The 27,216-nt window shown below is 36.7% G+C and overlaps 2 protein-coding genes across 12 annotated transcripts in view; one reads left to right on the top strand and one right to left on the bottom strand.

Annotated features, from left to right (window-relative positions):
* APAF1 (apoptotic peptidase activating factor 1) overlaps positions 1 to 21,008 on the bottom strand; it is a 31,090-nt gene extending 10,082 nt beyond the window's left edge. The window contains exons 1-19 of one of the 7 annotated variants that reach the window (XM_030262013.4): positions 20,682 to 21,008; positions 19,586 to 19,779; positions 19,128 to 19,317; positions 17,669 to 17,866; positions 16,493 to 16,676; positions 13,425 to 13,537; positions 12,775 to 12,906; positions 12,143 to 12,381; positions 11,394 to 11,561; positions 10,459 to 10,590; positions 8,502 to 8,615; positions 7,712 to 7,890; positions 6,192 to 6,318; positions 4,205 to 4,330; positions 3,474 to 3,605; positions 2,671 to 2,796; positions 1,478 to 1,639; positions 1,081 to 1,209; positions 195 to 320 (exon numbers count right to left, since the gene is read on the bottom strand). In XM_030262013.4, the coding sequence (XP_030117873.3) occupies positions 195 to 320; positions 1,081 to 1,209; positions 1,478 to 1,639; positions 2,671 to 2,796; positions 3,474 to 3,605; positions 4,205 to 4,330; positions 6,192 to 6,318; positions 7,712 to 7,890; positions 8,502 to 8,615; positions 10,459 to 10,590; positions 11,394 to 11,561; positions 12,143 to 12,381; positions 12,775 to 12,906; positions 13,425 to 13,537; positions 16,493 to 16,676; positions 17,669 to 17,866; positions 19,128 to 19,317; positions 19,586 to 19,723 (2,715 nt within the window). In that variant the 5' untranslated portion in view covers positions 19,724 to 19,779; positions 20,682 to 21,008. Of the gene's footprint in view, positions 1 to 194; positions 321 to 1,080; positions 1,210 to 1,477; positions 1,640 to 2,670; positions 2,797 to 3,473; positions 3,606 to 4,202; positions 4,331 to 5,540; positions 5,635 to 6,191; positions 6,319 to 7,711; positions 7,891 to 8,486; positions 8,616 to 10,458; positions 10,591 to 11,393; positions 11,562 to 12,142; positions 12,382 to 12,774; positions 12,907 to 13,424; positions 13,538 to 16,492; positions 16,677 to 17,668; positions 17,867 to 19,127; positions 19,318 to 19,585 lie in introns of those variants that run through there. The other 6 variants (XM_030262034.4, XM_002190092.6, XM_041713491.2 and 3 more) reach the window with 6 other exon arrangements.
* A 57-nt stretch (positions 21,009 to 21,065) lies between these two features.
* On the top strand, positions 21,066 to 27,126 carry IKBIP (IKBKB interacting protein). 5 transcript variants are annotated; one of them, XM_030262116.4, is made up of 5 exons: positions 21,066 to 21,242; positions 21,889 to 21,986; positions 22,861 to 23,089; positions 23,789 to 23,906; positions 26,096 to 27,126. In XM_030262116.4, exons 3-5 carry the CDS (start codon positions 22,896 to 22,898, stop codon positions 26,849 to 26,851), a joined length of 1,068 nt encoding a protein of 355 aa, XP_030117976.4. In that variant the 5' UTR covers positions 21,066 to 21,242; positions 21,889 to 21,986; positions 22,861 to 22,895; the 3' UTR covers positions 26,852 to 27,126. The 5 variants fall into 5 exon arrangements, with proteins under 5 accessions (XP_030117976.4, XP_030117933.3, XP_030117968.3 ...); XM_030262073.4 differs by having other exon boundaries at positions 21,103 to 21,242; positions 24,783 to 27,126; XM_004175886.6 differs by having other exon boundaries at positions 21,115 to 21,242; positions 21,894 to 21,986; positions 24,783 to 26,201.
* The last annotated feature ends 90 nt before the right edge of the window (positions 27,127 to 27,216 follow it).

Genomic DNA, 27,216 nt, shown 5'->3' with positions numbered 1-27,216 from the left:
CCAGCACATTTTACTGCATATGTGAATTATTTTATAACAAATATTTAAATTTATATTGACTACAAACTTCCATACCAAATGCGGAAGTATATTTTTATATAGTTTATATATGATTTTACAGAAAACAATTCCTTAAATGAGTGACGTAATACCTATCTAAATTCAGGTATTTCAAAAAAGAAAAGTCATCTTACACGTATTGTCTGGTCATCAGATGAAGTCAGAAATAAAGATCCATCTGGTGAAAATGCCACACAGTGAACCCAGCTCATGTGTCCTCTGCAATATGCCACTTTTGATAAAGACTTAATATTCCATAACTAGAATAAAATATGAAAGAAAAACTCAAAAATATTTAGATTGCATTTACAATGAAAATAGTGCAAGTACACTAATTGCTTATTAACTAATTACGTACTTATTAATTAAGACAATTATTATGCATTCTAGTATTTTCTTAATTCTTATTCTGAAATCAAATGTAACAAGAACTGTGCCTACTTATCAGATTTCAATGGGCAGGGAAATGGAATCAGCAGCCTCTTTGACTTCCATGATTTTAAAAGACACAGGCAAAAAAAAAAAAATCACATTATAAAGAAAATACAAGTTCTACTTGACCGTACAGATTGAAAAACCAAAAGACCCCAAAACAACAATAACAAAAAACCTCAAACTAACCCCAACCCCAAACTTGGGATTTGTACATACCTACCCTAGCCATGCTAGCCTCAGAGTTATTCTATATGTTTCCTTCCTTCTTATGTACCAGCACACAGAAGGAGAGAGTATTTGGTTTGAGTTAAGCAATACTCCTGAGAGTGACATGAGTAGATTTAGATAAACTTAGTAGACTAGTCAAGTTTTAGATAAAGGGTTCCATTGTCCAAAGTGAACATGTAACTTTAAAAAATATTTTCCAGCCAGTATTTTAAATTTAAGAAGCAAATGAAAACTAAAAAGAATGGAGCACACCAAAAGCCTGCTAAATTAGCATTTGTTTTATCTCTGCATCCAAGAAACTATCAGGACAAATTAAACATTTAAAGTAGTCTTCAGTGGTATACTGCAGACACTTACCTCAACAGAGCAGTGAGACAAAGCAACTGCTACTAACTCATCCCCAGGACAGAAGTCACAGTATTGGATTGTGCTGTGATGACTGACAATGACTTGAGTTAACAAACCACAGGTGTTGATGTCAAAAAGCTGTGAACACATAATTACAATAGAAACCCTGTTTGAATGACTTTACTACTGACAAACAGCCTATATGCTCAACCCTGTACATTTTTGAATTCAGAAGGTATTTCTCTTAGTAACAGGTTTGTTGGCCATATATTTTTGTTTAGTCACACTCGAAATCAGGCACTTCTATCTGAAAGATTGTAATGGCCTGGAATTTCATCTGTAATCATAATTTCTACCTATACTGTTGTACATTACCTCCAAAAGATTACTAAAGTGAGGTACTTACCAAAAGTTTATTTTTGGCTACCACCAAAATCTTGTCACCATTTCTGGACCAGGAGCAACATTTTACTAAAACCTCCACATCATCTGGTTGTTCATCTGCATTTTTAAAGAAATCTTTTATCTCAATACTTTTCAGTTCATTTCCTGAGCGTGATTCCCAAAGCTGGAATAAATAGGAAATAGACACAATCTCTTGGCTGATGTAGGTACAGAATACAACAGGAGAGAGCTCCCAAGTACTTCTTAAGAAAAAAGGGCAGGGAATAAAATACAAAAGCCCTTTGTTACCTTCCCCAGTCAACTAATAGCATTAGAATATTCACGAGTCCAAATGATTTACTTATTAAAAAAGGAAGAAAACAAATTAAGAAATAAAAACAAACCACAAAGAGGAAGGACTATGTTGCAGCAGAACCTTCTCCTTCAGTTTTTCCCTCCTATAATTCCAGCTACAATGCTGCCTGAACTTCTACTTTAAAAAAAAATGTAACCAAAAATAACACCTGCCCTGCAACTCTGTAAACAACCTACTCACCACGAGAAATACGGCACACATTTAGCTTTCCATCTTAACTTCACTGAGGGACCTGCCAAAAATCTAGGAAACTTCTGTCCCCTTCACCACATTTTTCCTTATGGACAACTATCAACTACATAGAAATATAAGTGTTTAAAGAATTTCAATTCTGAAATACCATAATTCTGTTGCAACTAAAGGCAGTAAAAATAATACTTACACTCTCAGAAAAACACAAACCTCACAGTTTTCTTCTAGTGCATACAAGTAAATGGCACATGGAAATTGCTCTTAATTTTTATGTCTCTTCAAAATTCATTTTCAGAGATGACAAAACTTTCAAATAACCTAAAAACTTACTACTATTTCTGGTTAAACAATTTTGACTCCCCACTCAAGTTTTCTTAACAAAGTGCATTAGGAGGCAAAAATGTTCAATATGAGGGTAGTTAGAATTTCTTCGTAACTACAAGCAGTCAACTTTTTTTTCCGGGTACTGGACAAGCCATTTCAAAATCTTGCATTACAGATGAGATCAATAATCAACTGTGTCAGGATTTAATTCATTAAAGCTGATCGTGCAGACACAAAATTTTCTTATACATATTTTGCATTTGATGCTAAACCTGCCCATCCATCATCAAAATGAAGGGCTGATTTAAAAATATACTGGATACCTTTACTGTTCCATCTGTTGAGCAGCTAGCAACATATTCATCATTTGGTGAAAATCTGCAGTGATTGACAGAATTTTCATGACCTATCATTGTATTTCTGCAGTATTTTTTATTCAAATCCCAAATCTGTAACAGAAATAAACATATAAATATCATCATATTAATGAATTATTCAAAGACAGATCGTTCATGCTCTTCTCAAAATCATACACTGGCAACCAAAACACCACTTTTATTTTTTTTCTTAGTTTTACCCACATGCTCATGGACTAGATACTATGCCCTGGGCTAACCTACAATTTACCTCAATCTGCTAAGATGCATGAAAACTATTAACATCAGAATTACATAAATCTAGTTAAAACTTTCTGTACGGTGCAGACAAGGCCCCTGACCAGCACAAAATTACTGAAAGTTGCCTCAGACTGAGAAAAAGCTTTGTCCTGCCTCATTCTTTTTCAGCTTCCTAAACCAGAGTTATGTAGCTTACACACTTCAACAAAAATGAAATCTCTCAAGTTAGTCTTGAGCAATCTTGAGTATCATCAGACCAAAGCCCTCACCTTCATGCCCTACCAACAGAGCACTTGCCCATTCTCCTCTGCTGAGTAAAGACACTTCTATTCTGCCTTGCTGAAATCTGATAGCAGAGCTGTAGTCAATACTCTTGATCTGTAGCCATGTCTGTTCTACCAGGCTCATTTAAAAAACCATTACTTCACAGTGTTTAGATAAATTTATACATCAACAACTACTCTGTTATGACAAACAGCATGAGAATAATCTCAACCTTTTCCACTTACTTTGATGAAAGTGTCATTTGAGCAGGTGGCCAGAAGGTACTGACCACTTTTGTTATTGAACTGGCAACAATTGACCTGCTCGGAGTGTTCTTCATACACACACCTACACTGGCCTGTTCTTGAATTCCAGACCTAAGCAGAATTAAAAGATGAAACACACTTTTAAATGTATTTAAAGTAATTGTTTTTAAAAATCCAGAAATTATGCTGAAATACAGATAGTCCTAAAACACTTCTAACAACCCTCAAAAATATTTTGAAGAGGAAGGATTATATATTAAAAAAAAAAGAAACAAGACTTTATGAAAAGAAAGGTTATAATTCAGATTAGAATCAAATAATGTCTGGATTTCCAACAAGATTTTGTTACTATAATGAGGAATTAAAAATGCCAACTATTTCAAAGGTAACAGAAAAGAAACATTAAAATAGAATTATGGATAGATTCATCTCATATTGTGAATAGGACTGGACCCTGAACACATTGTCTTCTATTTAAAAAGAAACATCAGATGATACAAATAAAATAAGTGGTTAATTCTGCATGCATCATGTTAACATTAAGTATCTTTTATTCCATGTAACAAGTGGAGCTTTTCTGTTTGTCAAGTATTAAATGGTCCACATAATATTTAAGACAGTTTAAAACACCTTTTAGTTTTAAGAATCTGTACTGAGTTAAACAAAAATTCAAATTACAAGTTTTTAAAAAAGAATAATCTTTTCCTTACCTTGACTTTTTTATCACTTGAACAAGTTGCTACAAATTCACCATCTGCAGAAAAAGTGCAACAGAGTATTTCATCATCGTGGGCATTTATCTCCAGGAGTCTCTCTCCACTTTCTGCTTTAAACACCTAAACCAAGGAACAGTAAAACCTTATAACTTGCAGACAGTTTGAAAACACGTATATGGGTTTCTTTTAAAATCTCAAACAGCTCTCTTTATGTAAGCTCTTAAAAAAAGGGTTGATTTTTGAAAGCATTCATAATTTCAGGGATTATAACGTAATTATAAAGTCCTCCAAGGACAATAGAAATTGTAAGAGAGAGAACTAGTGAAAATTGATTTTTCAAAATACTTTTGTTCTACCCCCACTCTAAGCTAAGAGCCATGCCCTTTCACAGCCTGTTTTAAGAGTAACTGGAAAACGCAATCTATTAACAAAGTCTAAGATATTTATAAAACTACAAATTCCAGTTTTATATGTATGAGGCACCCATACATCTAAAGTAAGAATTTCAATAGAATTGATAATTGGAGAAACAAAAAAACAAAAATAAGTAGGGAAAAATTGACAGTAAAATTGTCACACATTTCAGTCTCAAGTTAGATATAGGCAATGAAAGGACAGTTGGGGAAAAGTGCTACATATTAATCAATTTCCTCAAATTCTACCATTTAACTTTACAGTGTGGGGTGGGCAGGGGGTGGAAATCAGGTGTCCTTTTCCATCTTAGGTTACATATTCTTAATTATTAAAACAAACTGCAAGATGTTCTTTAGAGTACTTTTCAGATTTTTTTTATTGAACAGAAATACCAATGACAATTAAATGGTCGGTATTTGTTCAAATAAGAACATAAGTACTGAAGTAACAGGCAATCTACCTTCACAGTTCTGCAGAGTATCTGTTCTTAATCCAGCAATTATTTTTTTAAGTAGCCTTGAAAACTGAAAAGCTTAAGCCATAATTAGAAAAAACATTAATAAGCTCAAAGTTTAAAAACAAAAAAATTTTGGCTATTTTTTCTATTATTTCTTCAATGAAAGTTTAGTGGGGCATAAAATGAAGAAAAAAATAAGCAATCTGCAGTGTCAATAATGAGGCCATTAAGTAGAGAAGCCCAGCACAGAAATTACAGCACAGCATGAGTACATCCACCAGACATCTTCTGAGTGGATGCCATGATCAAAATTCTGTCCAGGCCAGCAAATAAAATAAGCAAATAAAAAACCCAGTAACAACACAATAAGTAGCCAAATGAGCAGCAACTTAGTACTCAACTTCTCAAGCATCCAAAACAATACCAAAGGTTTGCAACAAAGTTGTTCTTTTCCCTTACCTTTGGCTGTCTGAATATGGGTACTTTACCAGGTTACTGGCTGGCTGATTGCTAGTTTTCTCGAGAGCTGGCTGACTCCCCTCCAGGCAGACTGCTGGCAAATTTATATTAGTCACGTTCCTCTCTGTCTCTTCTAATCTGCTTTCTAAGCACTTTGGGACTGTATCCAATTTAATACTGTCCTCAGCCTCAGGCGTTTTCTGCATGGATGTATTTCTTATGCATTAAGGCATTTCATCAATTAAACACCAAAGTGGCATAACATCCCCTACCGTCCCATATAAATAGTAAAGCTGTACCTAAAACACCTTACTGCTCTGCAGTACTGCAGAAGGTCTACTGTGATTGGAAATAACATTTTTTGCAAGCAAATATTAAATAAGCTGGGGTGCATTGCTGGGCTGTGACCTTTTCCATATCATCTCATGTTCACACATTTGGCCAGTGAGGGTACAAACTCTAAAAACCCACTATTCAGCTCTTGAGGATAATGTTTACCATTCTGAACATGCAACTCAATCATTTGTCTTCAATCACAATCTAGATCCAAGTATTTCCACATAGCAACAGAAGAAAAGTGACAGGACTGTTCAAGAAAAGTTTTTGAAATGGTACACAGCATCTCTTTTGACTCATTCGCAGGGGTCTTACCTGAAGAGTTTTATCAGCTCCACATGATGCTATTCGTTGTTTATCCTTAGAAAAGCAGGCATGGTAAACTGCATCTCTATGTGGACGAACAACCAGACGGTAGAGATTCTTCAAGGATTTTTTATTTCTACAGGGTAAGACAATTATTTAGATGAGTGTTTTGTATTATTCAACATCATCTCTAAGAAGATTAACAATTTTTCATACATCTTGAGCAGCAAGCTTTATAAACAAACAAAACAAACAACCCACTACACCCCACCTCTCAGCCTTCATGCTGAACTAATAAAGGAAACAAAGTACAACATTCACTCAAGGGTTTGTATTGTGCTCCAACAGTTCCAGCTTAGATACCAAGAAAGGCAACATTTTTATGATCTGAAATATGCTATTTCCAATTATAGACTTTTTCCTGAGAATTCTTGTTCTCCTGCAGGAGAACTCTTCCTTTTCAAGTATATTAAGAAATACTTGTAGACTTGCTTAGATCTTTGCAAATTTCCTTAATTTCCATGACAATGGCTTGATTCTTATCCCTAGATAGCGAAATAAGATCTGTGACTATCACCACTTTTCAAACACAGATTAGGTACAGAATCTAACTCACCTTAGATGACCCTTGCCTCACTTCAACAAAAACTTAAGAGTTAGTAGCAATCACAATCATCCTGTTTAGCCAGATCTTAACACAGATAGCTGGCACTTAATGAGATGACTTGGTGATAATGACCAAAACATCTCTCTCCTGAACTAACTGGATATCGACTCTCCTGAACCATGCAATTTCCAAGCAGCTAACAAAATATTCAAAGAGGAGACTAATCTGCCCGGTTCATACTATAACTGCTTGACATGGAGTCACTCACTTTATAAGCACCAAGTACTACAAATATCAGAAGAGAAACATCATACAGAATCAAAGAGAGTTATGTGGTCAACCGACTATTGGACAAGGCTGGGAAAATGTGTAGATCTGTATACCTTTTCCTTAAACAACTTCCAAAAATACAATAACAGCAAAGAATTGTTTAAATTGGAGAAGTTTCAAGATTGTGTAGAGATTACAATTTCCCATCTCGCTACATTATAAAACTTAACAAGTTAGCACAAATCCTCTTCTTTCTAAAGTCACAGTTTACTTTAAAACCTAAAAACATACTCTAACATACCCTATTAATACTGGCACTACAATTCTAACTTTAAAATAAAACTAGTTAAGGAAGATTCAAAGTATCATATTTTTAACTATGCATTGTTATTTAAAATGAACAATAATTGATCACAGAAGTAAATATATCACAATATTTTTATGTAATTATTACTAAGTTGTCACCTTACAAACACAGGGCTCCCCTTCTCCCACAAGTTCTTGAAAATTATTACACCTTCTTTCCCCAGAAGAAAACTGCAGCAGTTCTTAAAAAGATCCTTTTATTACCATACATGGTATTTAGTTGTACATTAAATTATTTCCTTGGTCAAGGGATCAGCATAACACCAATTGGGCTGCAGCTACTTACATCCACTCCAAATAAAATGCTCCTGTTTCCCTTTGAGCATGTAGCTTGGCCTGTTGATACACCTCTGATGTCTCGGGCTGGCAAAGACCCAGCTGAATGATGTCAGGAAACGGCTGCCGTCCAAGAAGGTGCCCATTTAAGGACAGAAACTCCTGGAAATTCTCACGCACTGTGCTATCCTAAGTATAGAGCAGACATTTGATAACATAGATTTATCTTAGATTTATTTCCTTGCTTTTAAAAATTTCTATACACCTAATATTCTTACAGAAGCCCTTAGCTCTGTTTTTCTATAAGTTATATTAACAAATACATACAGTAGATTGAAATATTTCATTATCCTATTCAGAAAGCACAATATCCTTATTTTTCAGACAAAGAATACTAGCAATAGTGTCTTATTCAAGTCACTATTAAGCACTGTGTGAAAGTGACTTACTCAAGTCACTTAAGCAGTGTGAAATATCAGAACGACTATTCAAAGAGGTCAGCATAATTTTATGCCTCCTCAAAAGCAGAGTATCTTATGTACCCATCCCTAGGTATTGATCACTATAGTTATTGAGTTCCATGGCAAACCACTTACACACTGAAGTTAAAACAAACAGAAAACTATGAGTTTCCTTCATTTTTATCTTCTCCAAGTTAAAGTTAAATTTAATATTGTTTTCATGCTTTGGTTTTATAAGCGTTCTATATACCTGCCATACACATACATCCAACAAAATGCAATTATGAAACAGAAAATTATATTTGGAACCAACTGACCATTTACCTTTTAAAATCATACCTTTTGATCCAGGACTGAACTATATTCTACATATTCATGAATCAGATGAGCAGGCCCCACCAATTCTGTTTTAGCTTTAATCCAATCTAAAGAAAACATAAGGTCACGGAGCTCCTAAAAGAAATACAAATTCAAGTTCAGAGTGTAAGTTTCAGGACAGAATCTACTTAGGGGGAGAAAGAAAAACACAGGAAATAGATTAGGTATTTAATATACTTCAGTACAACCATCTCAGGTTGAAAACTCAGGTAATTTCCTGTTTCCTGCATCTTAATTGTTCAGTTATAAAAATTCAGTGTACAGATGGTTAAGTTTGTTATTTTAAACTACACCTAGTCAGACAGGAGATGGAGGTACAGAGCAATTCTTGACTTTTACAGCACATGAGACCTGTTTTTTTTAACTCTAAAAAAGCTTCTTCTAGTCCAGTCTAGCAAAGATCACTGCTAATAATGATTGTTGATCTTCCTAAGAGATGCTGAAACTTCTAAAACCATTGGTAAATGATCAAGGGAGTCCTGCCACAGCATCCTTAATTCCTTCAGTGCTCTGGGTTGTATCATATCAGGCCCTATGGACTTGTGAAATTCAACTGATCCAGCCAGTCCCTTACAATTTCACATTTGTCCCCACAAATGAAAAGTCCCTGTTCCCACCCTCACGGTCCTCAAAACCAGGGGGCTGGGCACACAAGGTCTGTCAGTATTATTAAATATTCAGATAAAAAGAAGCATTGAACTTTATCCCGATTAGTTAGATGACCATCTTTAACAAGTATTGGTCCAATGTTTTCTTTAGACTTCCTCAAGAAAAACTGTTTAGCAGCAACACTGCACAGGTGTAAAGCATATTCCAATTTAAAATCAATAAATTCCACAAGGATTAAAATATTATCATCATTAAATAAAGAAAAAGAAATACCTCCTAGCTTTATTAGCCTTCCAACAAGTAGAAATTATTTCTAAATAATGAAAAATGAGTGATACATGGAACATAAAATCTAGGAAGCATATAAGCACTATAAGCACAATAAGCCAGGCTAAAAACTTCTGAGAAGCTAATTCTACAAGATGTAGAAAGGCTGCTAATAAAAACACTGAAACTAAAGATACTAAGATAATAAAATAAATATCATCCAAAACACCTAGATTTGTAGCCAACATTAATTATGAAGGTTCCTATAAGAGATAAATCCATTAAGTGTATTATATGAAAAGTCAGATGAACCATCTTGAAAGAAGCTCAAAAGAAAAGGTTTGAGTACACATGAAATAAAGCCATTAACAACCAGGACCAAACACTATTCAAGACATTTGAAACTCAAATTCAAGTGAAACTACCAATTATTACTCTTTCTGCATGATTTGCATCTTATAATAACTCAATATCTAAAGAAGAGTAGTTGGCAAAAATGTCAGCAACTTTTTTAAGGTGCTAAGACAATTGTGGAAACAAGAGACTTGCCCAACAAACTCTTCTTGATGGGGTTTTTTTGCTACTGAAATCAGATAATGAATTTTTACATACAACTCTCTTTGACATAAGAGGAAAAAGCTAAGAAGACTTCTGAAGATAAAAAAGTAACTAACTGATAAAATGATCTGATGAAATCAATTTACTTGTATTATTACACAACAAAGAGAGCTTGAGTTTGCAAAAAGGTTTAAAGAAGACTTATTATTAAAGCATCTTATAAAGGAAAAGAAAACCACAATCCATTATGGTATAAAATAAGAAATCCTCTCAAAAACTGGTTGAAAAGACAAGATACAAAGAGTAGAAATAAAGTAAGGGACAGTGATTAATCAGAAGACCTCCTAAAGACCCTGTGTTGAGTGTTCACCCAGCTGGACTAAAGTCAAGGGGAAGAGAGGCTCAACGGGGAGAAGGCCTGGAGCGAAAAGCAGAGGTAAGAGTGGGTGAAAAAGGGAAGCACAGGACACCTGTCAGAACCTACCTGCTGCATTTTGGCACCTGCCATGTGATATGCTAGAAAATTATACCAGTACATGCAATCCTCTTGAGACAAAACAGGTGTATTAAGCTTGTAGTATTTCTTGTACTGATTTACTATGTTTTTATGTAGCTCCTGCAAAGTGAAGAAAAACATACTTTTGGCACTGAGGAATTATAAGTATTATTATTACATTGTAAATAGCATTGAGGAATAATATTGTTTCTCAATTGTAATACATTAACAGTGAAATAAAAAAAGCTTACCTTCCAAAAATTGTACACCTAACCTAATTTACTGCTAAAAACTTCTCCAGAAACATCTTCAGTATATTGAAAGACAGAAAAGCAAGCTGTTAACCCTCCTTCTCAGACTGAGATTAACTACCAAATCTCTCTTCATCTTAAATGTGGGTAGCAAACAAAAAAAAGAAAAAAAAAATCCTTACATATGAAGATCTAAAGCAAGACAAAAAACTTGCCTTTTCTTCATATCTACTCCTTCTGTCTTATCCTTCAGAACCAAAACCGAGCCAAACTTACAGGCCATCTTCCTGAAAGTACTGTGTTAAATTGAAAAAAAGGGAGCAAAAAGCATTTCTCTGCATTAAATAAGAAGTTTCCTATTCTGGTTGGGCCTTGATGTCTTTGGAACGAACAGTGAAACATTACATCTCCTGCTGGAAACATCTGATAGAGAAATAATGGTTACAGAGTCTTCTCTCAGTTTAGTCTGTTAGCTGCAGATGGAACCCTCATGAAATCCCCCTACAGTTTCAAGTTGAAAAGAAATATTTTTAATTAGTCAGCTTTAAGTTAAATTTAATTTGGACCTATGCTATGAAGCTACTCAGGGTACCATTTTACAAAGGAACATCTTCTGAAAGATGCCCATCTTTGGAGAGTAAAGTTGAATGAAACTATCAGTTGGTACGCTACCTGGAGCTGGTTGCGGTTCTTCTCTGTGAGAAAGTCAAGCTGAAGATCATGTAAATAATAATGGAATGACTTCCCATTACGATCACAGAACAACAGTGATTTGTTAACAAATTCCTGTAGTATATCTTCAACTTCTTCAGTTTCCATATCCCAAAGAATACAGAGAACCTAAAAAGTATTTACACATTAACAGAGAAGAGAATCGGAACCAAGTCGTAATATGATTTGTATGAATATTAGAAAAGACTACCAATTAACTGTCAATAAAACGCATGCTAACAAACATAGACACAAAGGATAATAACCAATTCAATAAGGTAACAATTCCTTCTTACCAAACCACAGGACAGATATTAGAACTCAGCCTATATTTGTTTATTTGTGCTGATTTATGGTGACCATAAAAGGAGACAAATTCCACATAACATTTTTCAAGTTGTCAGTCAGCTCAATTATAATCTAATTAAAGAACAATATACAGAATGCAGATTAAACTTTAACAGTATGAATATGTTTATTCAGTTATGCCTATATTAGTTTCACTACTAACAATACAAGTCATGATGCAATAATGGAACAAATCTACCCAATCTAGCAATTATTATTAAGTTACATACCGTATAAGTTATACATGACAATTATAAATTTTGAGAATTCTTTAAGAATTCTTTGAGAAATTCTTTGAGAATTTCTTTTTGTTGTTTGTATCTCATTAAAAAATCACAAGATTTCTGCACTGCCTTTATTACCTTAGTAGGTACTTTAACATCTTTTGGGAGGATAGAAAGGTCTTTATAGTAGTCTTTGTAATTGTCATCCAACTGCTCAACACTTATGGACATTGCTTCATCAAGGGCTTCGTAATCATAAGAAGATGATTTTCTTATTCTTTTAAACTGCTTATTCTGCAGCTGCCTGAGATAGTACTCCCAGCGGCTTGGGAAGTCTCGTAGTAATGCACCTATCAAGGATATCACGAGAGGAGAACCTGAAGAAAACGATTAAATCAAATTTAGAGGTCATCAAGGAACACAATCCAACAGCTGATGGTCATGTGACTGAAACAAGTAGTATTCCCAATACATGATTAAATTATTGAGGTGTGAAACAGAGATAAAATAAACACTCCATGTTGACACTTGCAAACTCCCCATATTTAAGTGTAATTGTGATGCTGAGAGAAAACATACTGAAGAAAACTGCCCAAAAATCAACATGAGACTTCTGCTAAGCTTAAAAAAAACCCCTCAAAATATTTAACAAGCAGTTGTATTTTACTTAACATATACAGTATTAAAGGATGTTCCCTTCTCTATTTTTAAATCGAACTACAGAAATAAAATTCAGTGGTAAATTGTACGAGGAAGAGCAACTAGAATACCTTTGCATTCTCTTACAAGAGAGTTAGCTTGTTCTGGAAGTTCTGATATTTTCATGTTCACAAACAGGGATAAAATCTCCAGTCCTTTCTCATGTGCTAGTCCACTTTCCACATGAACCTCATATTTATTGCCTAGAAACAGAAACATGGAAAAAATTTCAATGAATGCAAAAAACCATATTGAAATTCAAAATATTTTCCAAGTAAAATCTGGAGCAAAGCTTCATAACTTTTTGCATAGTATTTTATAGGACTAAGAAGAGTATAAATTCTACTTATCAGAATCAGCTTGCATTAGAGATATATACACAGACAAAACCAGACCATAAGCTAATACTTACAAATGCATTACAGGCAGTCACTGGTGAACAGTATAAAGATAATCTGTCTAACAGCACCAGTGCCACAGAGGTTAATTTCCTCTGTTGAGAATTACTACACTTATCAATGTAAACACATAACTTTCAGGATAACATACAACCCTTATTTCACAGAGAACATTAAGTGTTTCAAAGCAGAATTCTAAAGCCTTGCCACTTGTGCACAGATTGATAGACAGATTCTATCAGATGCTTTTGAAAGCTCACATGAACAAACTGCAGACACAGACACACAAAATCTGTGGTGCAGGAGAGGGAAGTGTTCCTTACCAGCCACAGCATCTGTTACACTCCTGTCCCTGCTCGTGATGAGTACCTGACATTGATTATCAAATGCTTTTAACACCCAGGAATCCCAGATGTCATCCAGGACCAAAAGAGACCTAGTGAGAAAAGAAATACTTCAGATCAACTATTAATGCTAAAATAAAGTATTGCATTTTAATAAAGAAAATTTTCATAATTTACAAAGTATCACTGCATAATTTTTTTTACATTAGTATGCAGAATATCTTAATAGTATGTCCACAGAATGGTAAGAAAGCTGGCAAAGGGTCTGGAAAATGTCCTAAGAGGCATGGCTGAGTGAGCTGGGGTTGTTGCATCTGGAGAAAAGAAGGACTGGGGGGGACCTCATCAATCTTTATGACCTGAAAGGAGGTTGTAGCCAGGTGGGAGTGGGTCTCTTTGCCTTGTCTCAGGTGGAAGGATGAGAGGAAATGGCCTTAAATTGTACCAGGGCAGTTCAGATTAGATATGAAAAAAAAATAATTTTCTGTGAAAGAGTGGTTAAGCACTGGAATAAGTTGCCAAGGGAGCTGGTGGAGTCATTGCCTCAAAGCATTCAAGAAGTGTCTGGATGTGGCACTTAGGGGATATGGCTGAAAGGTGATTATGGTGGTGCTGTGTTGATAGCTGGACTTGATGATCATGAAGGTCTCATCCAACCTTGGTGATTCTGTGATTAAACACTGTGCAAGAAGCTGAATGCAGTTACCTCAAAAAGGTATTTACCATTTATTATTTCATAGCTACAACTGAAATGCAAACAACGTTTTGAGAAACATTTCCATTAGTAGATGCCAGGAAAAACAGAATTATTTACTGGTTTTAAGTAAATAGGTATCACAAATTAAGAAAAGAGTTGTATAAAACTAGATAACTCTGACACAGGCTAGTGATAAGCTTTGTGGGAAAACATTCAAGTTTCCTTTTGACTCAAGAGTTTTCAATTTTGTTCTTGTATCTTTGGAAAGCTGTATGAGACTAACCCTCTTGTAAAGCAAGTCTCTTCTTACATAAATGACATTTCATACTGACTACATATTCCAGTCGTATGGCCAGCCGCATTTGTATGTTCCTACATGGACTCTCACCAGAATAATGTACAGTAGACCTCCCTACACCTGCCTATATATGACAGAGAAGTTACTGAAAACTGTTTTTAAAACATTGGGTTTAAGGGAGCAAGAAGTCAAAAAGACTAGCTGGCAAGCAGATGTACAGAAAGAAAGAACAGTTATTTGCCTTCAGAAAGTTTTAGCTATTGACACCTAATCCTACAAATCATTTACATTTACTATGCTTGTTTTTTAAGGGATGAAATTTTCCACTCCACTATTTACTGTTTAAGTTCTCCAGTCCTCACCGAAGCACAGCAAAACTTCCGCATTTTTGTTCAGCTAAGTGGCACTTACACCATCGAAGCCTAAATAGGGATTTGATCTCCCTTAAAGACATGCATACACATTCTCAAAGATATATTTAAGTCTTGGATAACCCTATATCATTTTTATACAACTCTTCTATTAATAACCTTCTGATAAATCAGAGGGTTCACAAGAATACTATCATAGCCATAAAGGCCTCGTTTTCTGGCACTTTCATGACTGAAAATATGATGAATGACATTAATTATAGCCCGATTGTATGTTTTTAATTAATCTGAGCACTTCAAAGTCCTCCCATTCATTAGGCACCAGTGATTTTTCCCCTCCAGTCACACAAAAAAATCTAAATTCTAATAACATTTAAAAAAACCTTGTTACAAAGAAGAACCAAAACAAAAACACATCCCAAAGCAACAAACACAACCCTGTGATAACAATCACAGGTGATAAAATTCTGTAATTTCTTATTTTAAAGTATACAATAGTTTCCATTTTTCATTTGACTAATAATTTAATCCCAAGAAATATACTGGCTTCAAAATTTGAATCCTTTGTCTAAGACTTTATTCCCAAGAGAGGTACTGGGTTGGCTGCATGAATCCAGGTATAGCTAAAGTGACTTCCTGCTGGCAAAGAGAGCTCCAGAGCAGAGCCAGCTCTTCCCAAGCTGCATTGAAATTTTGTTTCCCATACATTTGCACCCTGTATGATCCTTACTCCCAAGCACATTCCCCTCTATTTCCTCCCATTCTGCCCACTTCTGTATTGAAGAGTTTTGACTTATTTTGCTTGTTAATAAACAAGAAATAACAATGGAAATGTCTCAGTGGAGACAGCTACTTCACATCCTTCAAGGAAAAGTGCACTTTCAGTTGATAGATTTCTTTTGGAGGACCTGTCAATATTTCCCACATCTTTTCTTCAAAAGATCTTTTCTTCCCCTGTACAGAAATGCCAGTATTCTACTCTGTTATCTACGAAGATCACAAAGTTGGACTATTATTCCCAAGATAACTTACTGACAAGCAGGCTCATTTAGTTTAGTACAGATTTTCCCAGAGAATAATTAAATCCTCAGCAAATAACAAAAACTATTGCTCAAAGGTGGAAAAAGCTGTGCAATGACTGAGAAAGCTGTGCAATAACTGAGAAAGACAATGGTTTCTGGCAATAATTGGTCACATTGTGAAAACCTGCTTTCATTTTGGCAGCTCTAGACCAAAGACTTTCTAAAGACACCATCTGTTCTGGAAACAAAGAATTTTCTGCAGTGATACACACTCTTTTTTCTGCTGTATGATCCTCATATATCAGTAAAGCAGTCTACACACACAGTGAGAACACTGAAAGTTAGAGAAATCCTTATTTCCAGTTGTTTGTTCCCAAGAAATCCTTATTTCCAGTTGTTTGTTCCCATCTTTCACTATTCAATCTCATCTTTCATTATTTCACTATTTGCCTTTTCAACAAATATGACTCCTGCACATCTGGTTAACATATTTTGTTGCTAGAAGTCTTATTAGCCTAAGTTAGGAAGTTGGTTAAAAAAACAAAATACACACCACTGACACATGTAACAAAAACACAGACACCTCAGATGATTAGACCAAAGTTACTCCACAAAGTTTTATCAGTTAAAAGAACAGTATTTGATTTTAGTGACATCACCTGGGGTATTTGCGTAACATCAGCAAACGAAGACGATCTTTAGCCTCCTCAATGTTAAGTGGTGGCCTTTGTGAGAGAGTGGAGTCATGTTCCAATCTACTACAGAGATTCTGAAGTTTTATGAGCAGCCCTGCTTTGTCCTGTTTCCCAACAGAGATCCAGTGAACTCCTCCTGGAAAGTAATCTAACAAGAAAAGCAATATTAATCATGCTATACATTTTAAATAATTTAAAATATTTTATAGTAACTTACAGTAATAAGTCAGCATTAATTAAAACACAAATCTCTAAAACCTGTCGCAAGCCATCCTTGCAACTCTACTATTAACACCAAAGGGTGGCTCTACAAGACCACTCCTGTTTATGTTTAAAAGGAACAGACTCTGTAAGACAAGTACCCACAGAAATTTCACACCATCACTGATGCTGTTGTCCCTCCTTTCTACACATTGTCCTTTCTGTCCCTCCACAGCCCCTTCTGCATCCATCCTTCTGCTAGTCTGACCTACCATTTACATTTTTAACCGTGTACTACTGCAAGAGTTCAGAGCCTGGGGTATGACAGTGACCAAGAAGATATCTAGATTAGTCAACTGTAGAAGAGGATGCTATCGTATCTAACCCTACATCATTTTTTTCTTTAATGCCAAGTCCTAATTTCTCCTCCTAGTGTCCTATGCAAGAAAAAATAAATAAAATAGAAAAAATGCCATTAAACGTTTGTATCTGTGATCTACTTTAAGCTAAGGCAATACTAATCACCCACAAATGCCTGCCACTATTAAAAAGTTAGAGCAAGATTTTTTTAAACTCATATAGCAAAGAGTCGGAGGACCTTATAGGCAATGCCCAAAAGGAATATAACTAGATATATTATTTTGCACTAAAAGAAATAAAAATTTTAAGGTAATCAAGGATGCATCTACTCTCATAAACCAAAGCAAATTCTAAGGTGAACAGCTATTCAAAATCTTTTTCCACAAACTAATAGAATACTTAGTGGTCTTAGACCACCACATGGTTATGGAAGTTGTATATTGCAAGCAAATATTTCAGAATCACCTAAGAAATTTAGAAATCCAAATCACTTTCAAAATGACATATGCACCATCCATGTCCAATATGTGTATATCTACAGTAATTTTTATTAAAAAACTGATGTTTTTCTGAAAGTACCTTCCAAGAGCTGAGGATCCCTTAAAGCTTCTGCTGTCAAAACAGTCTTCCCACAGCCTGCCATTCCATAAACTGTGACCCAACCTGGATCACTTCCCAAGCAGTACAGTTTCTTTTTAATAGCATCTACCAGTTTTGGTCGAGTGACAAACACAACTGGTCTCTGTGGTACGCCTCCTTCGCAGAGAATGGTCTTCACTAAAGTTAAGAACAAGAAACATCAAAATAAAACACGAGTTCTAAATGAGATGCCTCTTCAAACCCAACCAAACAACTCTTCACCCAAAATAACTAGTGGGCTCCCTCCCCACCTCATGTCCCATAAAAATGCCCTAAAAACTGCTGGACTCAAAATACCAAATATCAAAAAAAATACTGCTTTTTAGAAATAAAAATCGTTACTTAGCATGTAACTAGCCCCCTACCTAAAACAGTGTTCAAATTAATAACTGCATTGGGAAAACTTATTAAACCCTAGAAGTGAAAGAGAATTAACATCTCCCATGGAAACTGTGGCAAACACAGGAGGTCAGCATTACTATACCGAAAAATCAAGTGTGGTATAATCAATCTCAGCCACAGGTAACCACACCATGGATGCAGCAAAAAAGAAAGGATGCTGTGTAGGACCTTTCCTTGGCAGTTCACAGCACAGCACTGGAGTCCAAGCAAGACTTCCACTGATTTAAGCTGAGATAGCATGACTTGAAAGAGGTAAAGCATAACAGGAAAGGAAATGTGCACTTCATCTGCCCACCTTGTGGCTATAAGGAGTAACATAACTGATAAACTTTGATTACCTAAGATAGCCTTGAACTCCACGTGCCTTTGACACTTACTAAATGCAGAGTACCAGTAAATATGGCAGTTAATCACATGCAGTTAGAAGGTTCTGCACATTAGAAAGTACAAATTTATTTCATGTCAAAGATGATCCTGATGACAACGTGAGTAAAAGTTATGGAACTTATACAGGGTAACTATAAGATCTGGTGGAAAGAATTAAGTAACCTAATAATTAGATCAATTAATCAATGATCAACTAGATCAATGTAGGTTGAGAGATTCCAGATAAATAGCTGAATATTTATCAAAATAAATATCAGAATTTTGGAGGCTACAGGTTTTTCTTTTAATACATACAAATGAGAGTCTTTCACTTACAACAAAAATGTTACAAATTAGAAAAAACGTAAGAGCACTAGTTCTTCTGCCCTTTAAAATCAGCATTATTCAATATAAACACTTTCAAGATGACCTGTAAAAATTGTAACTGTTGTAACTTTCCTGCCATATTAAGTAGATGAAATAGACATAGTTACTACACTACCAAAATAAACAAATGCACCAACTGCTCCTTTTTCATCGGAACAGGTATTACACATAGTCACTTTCTAAGGAATAAAAAAGACAAGTTGTGTTCACACTGCAGCACGGGGATTGCTGTAGTTACACTGACCGTAGGAAGTCATTCCATCCATTGAGCTCTTTCTGTTACCAGACGAGACGGCAGGGATGCCATCCTGAAGAAGCGCAGCAAGATCTCTGTACCCTTCATGAAGCAGTGCATTATAAAATGATCTATATGAATTATTATCTTTTGTAAGAATAATGTTTATTAGCATAGCTGCTCGCTCCTTCTGTGTATTCTAGAAAAAAAAAATTAGAAGAGGTATTATACAAAACTAAGAAACCCCAGAAATCATTTAATCTATCACTTTTTAAATTATAGCCTATTTAGAGTTACAGAAATAGTCTTTAATTTACCAAGCCCTTAACTTTATTAAGAGCAACAAAAACTGTGTGCTAGAATTCGACAAATACAGGAATTAGATAGTCAGAAATTACTATTTTTAAAAGGATGGTAAAATATGTGAGTAGACTAGAAAAAGAAATAGCAGTGAGAGATAATTCTACCTGTTGCTTCACTCTCTCCTCCTCCTGTAATGTCAATACTTCATCAGAAATCATACGATCCATAATATAAGAAGTCTTGATGTCATTTTCCAGTGCTTGACGATTCATAAGCAAATAGTTTCTACTCTTGACATCCATATTTCTTCAGTGTGAAAAAGAGTGGCCGGGGGAAGTAAATCAGACTGGGAACATAACTTACAAGCATGAGGAAAGAAGTTTTAGAACAGCTTATCAATTTTAGTGTTAAAATCAGAAGGAGTAGCAAAGCACTAATTCTGAAAATACATATTTTTTCCCCATTCCTATGACTTTATGTTTATGAACACTTCCAGAACTATAAAACCAAAGGCTGCAAGCTTCTCATATACTAGCATCTTGCTAAATGTCTCTATGAAAAGGTCTTCTCCCCACTCACTACATCCCCCATTTTTTTTTTTTAACTCCTTGGACTATGTGATTGGGTCAACAGGATTAGAAAGAGGACTGGCCTCATTGCACGGGATAAACTCATTGTTGTCTCCAAGTTTAAGACTCCATACAAGGACACTTGGATCATTATATGACGGAAGAGGGAGCACCCAACACTGCCATTGACTTCCTTTATCAGCATTTGGACACGCAACTTCAAACTTGCATTCTTCCTCCATATCATAAAAAACCAAATGTCTGAAGAAAACAGGTGAAAACTATTGACTACGGCATAAAGAACTGATCAGCGACTCCGAGAGTCCCAATCGACCAAAACGCTCTCTCTGATCACACTCCTGCCAGGAAAGCCCCATAAACAAGTGGAAACTCCTCCACAGAGCACCCACAGAAGCGTTCGCCTTTTCCGGCACTCTCCCCTTCAGGAGCTGGGCAGACTTAGAACAGATGCCTTTGGGTAAGCCCGTGATGGAGAGCCCCTTCCGCCGTGCTGACAGAATTTCCTATAGTCACTAAAAATTACGTAGTTAAGAAAGCCTTCCACCCTACCTTTATCCCACCGCACCGCGGAGGAAAGGGGACGCCAAACAGATAATAACAATACTGCTACATGCGAGGCAAATACAGAAGAAATCGCTCCACAAAGACCCCAAACAAAGGGTTAACTCACACCGCGCCGCTGTTGCCAGCCGCCAACCAAATAGAAACCGGGGCGCTCAGACCGCCCGCCGGCCCCTGCCCTGCCCCGGCGGAACCCTCGGTCCGGTCCGGTCCGGTCCGTCCCTGCGTGTCCAGCACGGCGCTCACCTGGCGGGCAGCGGGGAGCCCCGCAGCCGCCGGCCCCGAGCCCCGCCGAGCCCCGAGGCGCAGCCGCTGTCCCGCGGCTCCCGGGCAGGCGGCGCCGGCAGCGCTTCCTCCTTCCGGGCCTGGGCGGGGAAGGGCCGGCCCGGCCCAGCCCGGCCCGGCCGCTCGCTCGCTGCCGGGCCCGCTCACCGCCCGCCGCCGCCGAACAAAGCCCCGCGCTGCCTCCCGCGCCGGCGCGGAGCCGCCGAGCCCGGCTGCGCTGCCGGGATCGCTGCCCCGGCGGGCGGGCCCGGACGTGGCGCAGCGGGCGGCGATGCGCCAGCCGCGGCCAGGGGAGGGGCCCCGGGACTGCGAACGTGGTGCCTGCGGGGCAGGGCGGCCCTGCCCGCCTCCGCCCCCCGCCCCTGAGGCCGGAGGAGCGCGGCCGGTACGGGGCAGCGGCCGCAGGGAGGGGAGATGGGAGGTCGGCACTGCTGGCAGGGGGCCCGGGGCGCGGAGGGGATGTGGGTCACTTTGGGGGAAGAAGAGGAGATGTGGGTCACTTTGGGGGGAGCGGCGGGGATGTGGGTCACTTTGGGGGGCGCGGAGGGGATGTGGGTCACTCTGGGGGGAGCGGCGGGGATGTGGGTCACTTTGGGGGGAGCGGCGGGGATGTGGGTCACTTTGGGGGGAGCGGAGGGGATGTGGGTCACTCTGGGGAGAGCGGAGGGGATGTGGGTCACTTTGGGGGGAGCGGAGGGGATGTGGGTCACTTTGGGGGGAGCGGACCGGTCCGGAAGTGTCTCTGGGGAGCTGCGGCTCATCCCTCTGTACCGCACAGGGCTGCGCGCTGAAGCTGTTCTGTTAAAGCAGAGCTTTTCTCTAGTAAACTCTTTTTCTAACTACTATTCAGAGCTCTCTTTTTTTCCTCCACTTTAACTTAATAATATGTGCTCTTGAATCCCAAGATGTTTTAAAAGCTTCAAAATACAATTTTTCTGTTCTGGTGGCTTCTTTGGTTTGGTTTTGGTTTTTTTGTTGGTTTGGGTTTTTTTTCTTCGGAAATGAAATTTTTTTTTCCTCCATGCTTCAAGCTCAGTGTGCTTCCTAGTACTGTGGCTCAAACAGCTCTAAACTACCTGCATGACAGATTGGATTTTAAACAATACCTTTTACCCCTGTACATGACTATGTAAGTATCTCCAAATATTTATATTTTGATATAAATGCTAGCATTTGATATAAATGATAGCAATGCTGCTAAGTGATCCAAAACCCCAGCAGAACAATTTGGTCTCAAATTAGGCTAAAGCAACTCTGACAAGGATCAAGTCTATTTTGAGGAGTATGGTGGGAGATTTTAGGCTTAAAAACTACACTCTGTACTTCACTTGGATGGTTAAAGTATGAGCTGGAGATTCATATTGCCTCAATCTATTCTGACCTTAATTTTATCAACAGGAAGTTTTCCTGTTTACTAGAGGAATGATTTCTTTTATCATGACTTTTTGTTAACTGATGTTTGTGATTTTAGAGACGACATGAAATCATTACAGCAGAACTACTAAATTAAAGCTTGATTTGCAATTTTATTTTTTTAATGGAAAAATTAACTTTCCCCTTTTAGTGTGGTGTAGATGATAATTCTTTTTTAAATCTACAGGTAAAACACAAGTGCATCAATGAAATTGCTGATGAACTTGTGACAGTCATCAGCTACAAAAAGAAATATACTTTTAATCCTTGTAATTTTAAACATATGTTTAAAATAACTTATTCTATAACAGACAAAATATTTCTGGAAACATGAAGTTAGCTTAAGCTTGGAAAGTCAATTCAGCTGGAGAAAATATGATAGCAGTGCTCTGTAATATAGAAAGCAAATGAAAGTATTATGATACTTTACAAAAGTTCACATAACTAAGAAGCATAGTGAGCACCAAAAGGAACATTTTTGGAGGTGTATTTATGTACTTACAGTTTATATTTGAGGATGTTTAAAATGTAAGGAGTTAAAAACAAGTCCTTTCTGGTTTTTTGGGTTTTGGTTGTTTCTTTTTTTCTAGCTTTCTCCTTTGCTTCTGCATTTTAAAACCACAAAATGTCTGAAGTTAAGCCGAGGAAAAAAGGTATTTCTTCATCCAAGACCAGTGAAGATTCACAGAAGGCTGAGAAGCACAGTAATTACGGGAAGCTGGCAAGTCCCAGGACCAGCAATAATCACAGTTCCTTTTGGATGGACTCAAGGACAAGTTTGAGTGTCGTTTCCCTTGCTGTTTGCCTGGTGGTGAGCTGGTAGGTAACCCTCTCTAAAGAGGATTTTAGTATTTTCTTTTGTATTCTGTAGGGTGTGTGGTTTTCATGTTAGCAGAGAGCTTGGGCTAATTGTCTACAGAAACATGTTAGAGCCAGAAGGATCCAGGAAAGAGTAGCAGTATTGACAAGCAGGGAAACACGGGCGTGCAGTGAGTTACTGTAGAAGCTCCATCTGTTACATGAGGTTGAAGGTGCCTTGCTCATGAATTCTAAAGACCTGCTTTGGAGACTGCATCTACCTGGAGAGCAACTTAGGCTGACAGGAAGTGCTCATTTGGCAGGCAATAAATGGACAGAAGAAGTGAAATAGAGTTTTCTGTAAATCATTTCCTCATCAGTGTAATAAACCATTCGTCAGGCGGAGTCTTTTAAGTAAAGGTCAAATACCTTTGTTAAAGATATTTTAAAATATCTTAGCAGCATCAGTGCCTTAGTTACCTTAGCATGCAGTGTAAAAGCAAAGACATCTATCAATGCTTCCTTGCTGTCATACCTTTTTTAGAAGTATCAAGACAGATCAATTTCTTTTTTTTTTCCTTTTTTTGTCACATACTGATCTAGCAAATTCTGTGAAAACAAATCCCTCCAGTAACAATTTGCTCTGAATCAGGTCCTGGAATACTTAATATATACTAATTAAGAAGTTATGTTTTCTGTTTATTTGCTTGAAATTTCCAGGTTTCTATTTCAACAGTCAGGTCAATTTTCTGATCTGGAAAGAAAGTACAATTTTTTACATCAAGAAGCTGAAAAAATCCTGGATGTGGGAAATAAAGTAAACTTAATTTCTGAAAAGGTAATAATTAACATCTCAATTGGATGATCTTTGGTGAACATTTCTCATTGCTTACTTCACTGTTATTTCATTAATTTAACTGCCTGTTTTAAAACAAGTTTTCTGAATGTGTTTTACTTGCCTGTGAATAGGCATTTAGAGACTATTTCATGTGACAAAGCATGTCAATCCATGCCATTGTTCCAGTAGGTTGTATCTCAGTATAATTTTTTAGAAACTAAACTATTTTTAAGAACTTACATATATTCATGTTTCATTTTACCATTCCTCTTTCATGTGCGATTCTAAGGTACATTGATTTGAAGAAAATTTACCAGCATTTTGATGTAACAGACCTGCCCTAATAACACCAAGACATAATAAAGCGATAGATAAGAAAATACTATAGTAATGAAAAAAGATATTACCACGTGTGACATAATCCAGTAGAAAAGCTGTGCTGGCTGCTGAATTATCCCTGATACATTATGAATAATGATGGTAGCACGGCATGGCTCATGCCAGTGATTTTGTTTCAGCACTGATCTCTGAATAATGTCATTCATATATGATGTAATTTGGATATTTATATACTATACTTCAGATTGCAAAGTGTTGCATGGGATTTACTGTATTTTTGACAAAAACACCAAGCATGGAAAATTGCGTATATGCTATAGAAGTTCAACAACAGTCATACCTTTTTTTCCGTGACTTTTTCATGCTAGGTTAATCAATGATATTTTAAAGAGGAACCATGGAAATGCACCATGGAGGAACTTTGTAACAAGTACAATGGTTTTTAAGGGACTTTATTATCTCTTAATAAATGGAAATGGTTTTCTGTTGTTACTTTTGTTAAGTAGACACAGACATTGTTTTGTGTTGTAAATGCAGCTTGAGTCTTCTGAAAGTATCCTGCGAGAAGCTGCCTCATCCATCTCTGTGATGACTGAGTTTGGGCAGGAAATATCTTCTCTTCATAACACCATAAATGATATTCAGAACAATGAACAGACTCTATCTCTAAAGATGCAGAGCATTAATGAGAAGTTCCAAAATGTTACAAATTCCTGGAGAAGAAGTCTGGATGAAATGAACACAAATGCTAGTGGTTTAAAATCTGAAGCAAAGTTCATACATACAGAAGTTACTTCCAAAATTAATGAAGTTGACCAAAGAATTAAATCCCTTGCAGAAAGAGTAAGAGATTTGGAAGACAGTACAGCCAGAAATATCAGAACACTAAAAAAGCAAGAAGATGATGAATTCTCTAGAGTTGAACAAAAGTTGAACTTGGATGCAAAGTCAGTTGAAAAGATAGAAGAAGAACAGAATAGTCTGGTAGCCAAGGACACAGACCTGAATCAGAAACTTGCAAACTATGAACCTAAAATTGAGGAGTGCAAGAGCCATTTGCCAACAATTGAAAATGCTATTCACTCTATTCTTAGGTTGTCAAGTGACTTGCTTGGTATGGAGAAAAAGATAGAGGACTTGAAGACACAGCTGTACGCTGTGGAAAATGATATGCTGAAAACTGTTTCTGATACAGTGGTGATACAGAAGGCTCTTGAAGGCCTCCAGTCCAATGGCAGCTTGTTCAAAGTGCAGCATGAGCTAGCTGTTCTAGAAGCAGGGCCTGACATTGCAGTATCTTCAAAAGCAGAAGTAACTTTAGAAAGCTTTAACTTAGAAAATGACCAGAATGGGGATAAGTGAATTTGGTCTTAGGCTTTTCATTGATGAAAAAGCACTTTTTTTATAAAGGATTATTTGCAGTTTATTTATTAAAATATCTTTTCTATTGAAAATAATTTGAAGCCAGGTATTTAGATTTAAGGGGGGAAAAGTTAATATTTTTAGTTTGTTTTTAGTTTTCACTACTTAGTTTCTTTTGTTGTTACTTTGTGTATTTTTTCCATAGACTTGGAACACAGTGAACTGATGATTTGTGTTTTCAGAGGTCACATTGGAAAGTCACGTAGCACTTTTTTGTAATTTTTTGTTGTAATAGAAGAAGTACTAACATTTATTAAGTATACTGACAAGAAAAAAACAAAATCTGGTTGTTTTGTAACAGAAATTGATTTCCTAGAGACAGGGTTTGCACTCAAATTGAATGTCAGAATAGTAAGATATTTCATTAAAGTATAGCTTGAATTTTGACATTGAGTTGTTAAGCTAGAAATATTTTTGTATCCCTCCAGTGTGAAAAGACTTGGAACTTAATGAAACAGCTGGAAGATCTTCAGATAATTTCTCACATTAAATATCTGCAGGAAGATATTTATACAATGAAAACATGGTCTAGCCGCATAATTAAAAAACAAGAAGAACTGGAGAAGAATTTAACAAGCCTTTTTCATGCAGTTTCAAGCGCTGAACAGAATGCAGCTTCTGTAGCAAAAAACATAACATTGACAATTGTGACAGTAAAAACTGACATAAGGCGCATTTCAGGCCTGGTCTCAGACATGACTGCGCTGACAGATTCTTTGCAAACATTAGAAGATAAAGTAGAAAAAGGTGAAAAGACAACAGTAAAAAATATAGGTGACCTCCTTACCAGTAGCATCGACCGAAGTACGAAAATACAAAGCCTGGCATCCAGTAACGCAAGAAAAATCAAGCAAATTAAGACAGCACTGTCTGAGTTAAAGAGCGATTTTAACAAGCATTCTGATAGACTTTTGAATCTTGAAGGTGACAGAGCAAAAGTTCTGAAGACAGTTGCATTTGCAAATGATTTAAAACCTAAGATGTACAGAGTTAAAAAGGAGTTTGCCATCTTGGAGCCCTTAATAAATGACCTAACACTGAGAATAGGAAGATTAGTGGAGGAGGTTTTGCAACGGCAGAAAGAAATTGCTTTACTGAATGAGAAATTGGCCAATCTAACAAGAGTTCAAACTCAGATCAAGGATGTGAAAGATGAAATAACTAAGAGTTCAGATATTAATTGATCACTGAAAGGCCATTGCCTAAAGAATAATGTTTGAGGAGTGTGAACTTCCATCATGTGTAGTACTGAGAAGGCAGACAATATTTAAATGCTTCATTTAGAAGCACACCTTAACCTGAAATTTGTCCTATTCTTTTGAACAGGACAGGAAAAAGTCATACTTATTTCAAGGGAGAAATAATAATGTGAACAAAAAATGTACCTCTCTGCATGTATTTTTCTTTCTGAAGAATGAGAGATGCTATATTTAATAAATTGCTTGTTTTATACAATAAAGTAGTGTTAAAGTACAGAATTAAGTTCTTAGCTTTAAAGTTTGCTTTCATGAAGAAAGCAGGACCCAAAAATGACACATTTCCAGTTTCA

This window comes from Taeniopygia guttata, chromosome 1A, assembly GCF_048771995.1.
Source record: "Taeniopygia guttata chromosome 1A, bTaeGut7.mat, whole genome shotgun sequence".
Classification (NCBI taxonomy): domain Eukaryota; kingdom Metazoa; phylum Chordata; class Aves; order Passeriformes; family Estrildidae; genus Taeniopygia; species Taeniopygia guttata.
Note: the sequence above shows the minus strand (reverse complement) of the source record. Positions and strands in the feature narration are given on the sequence as shown.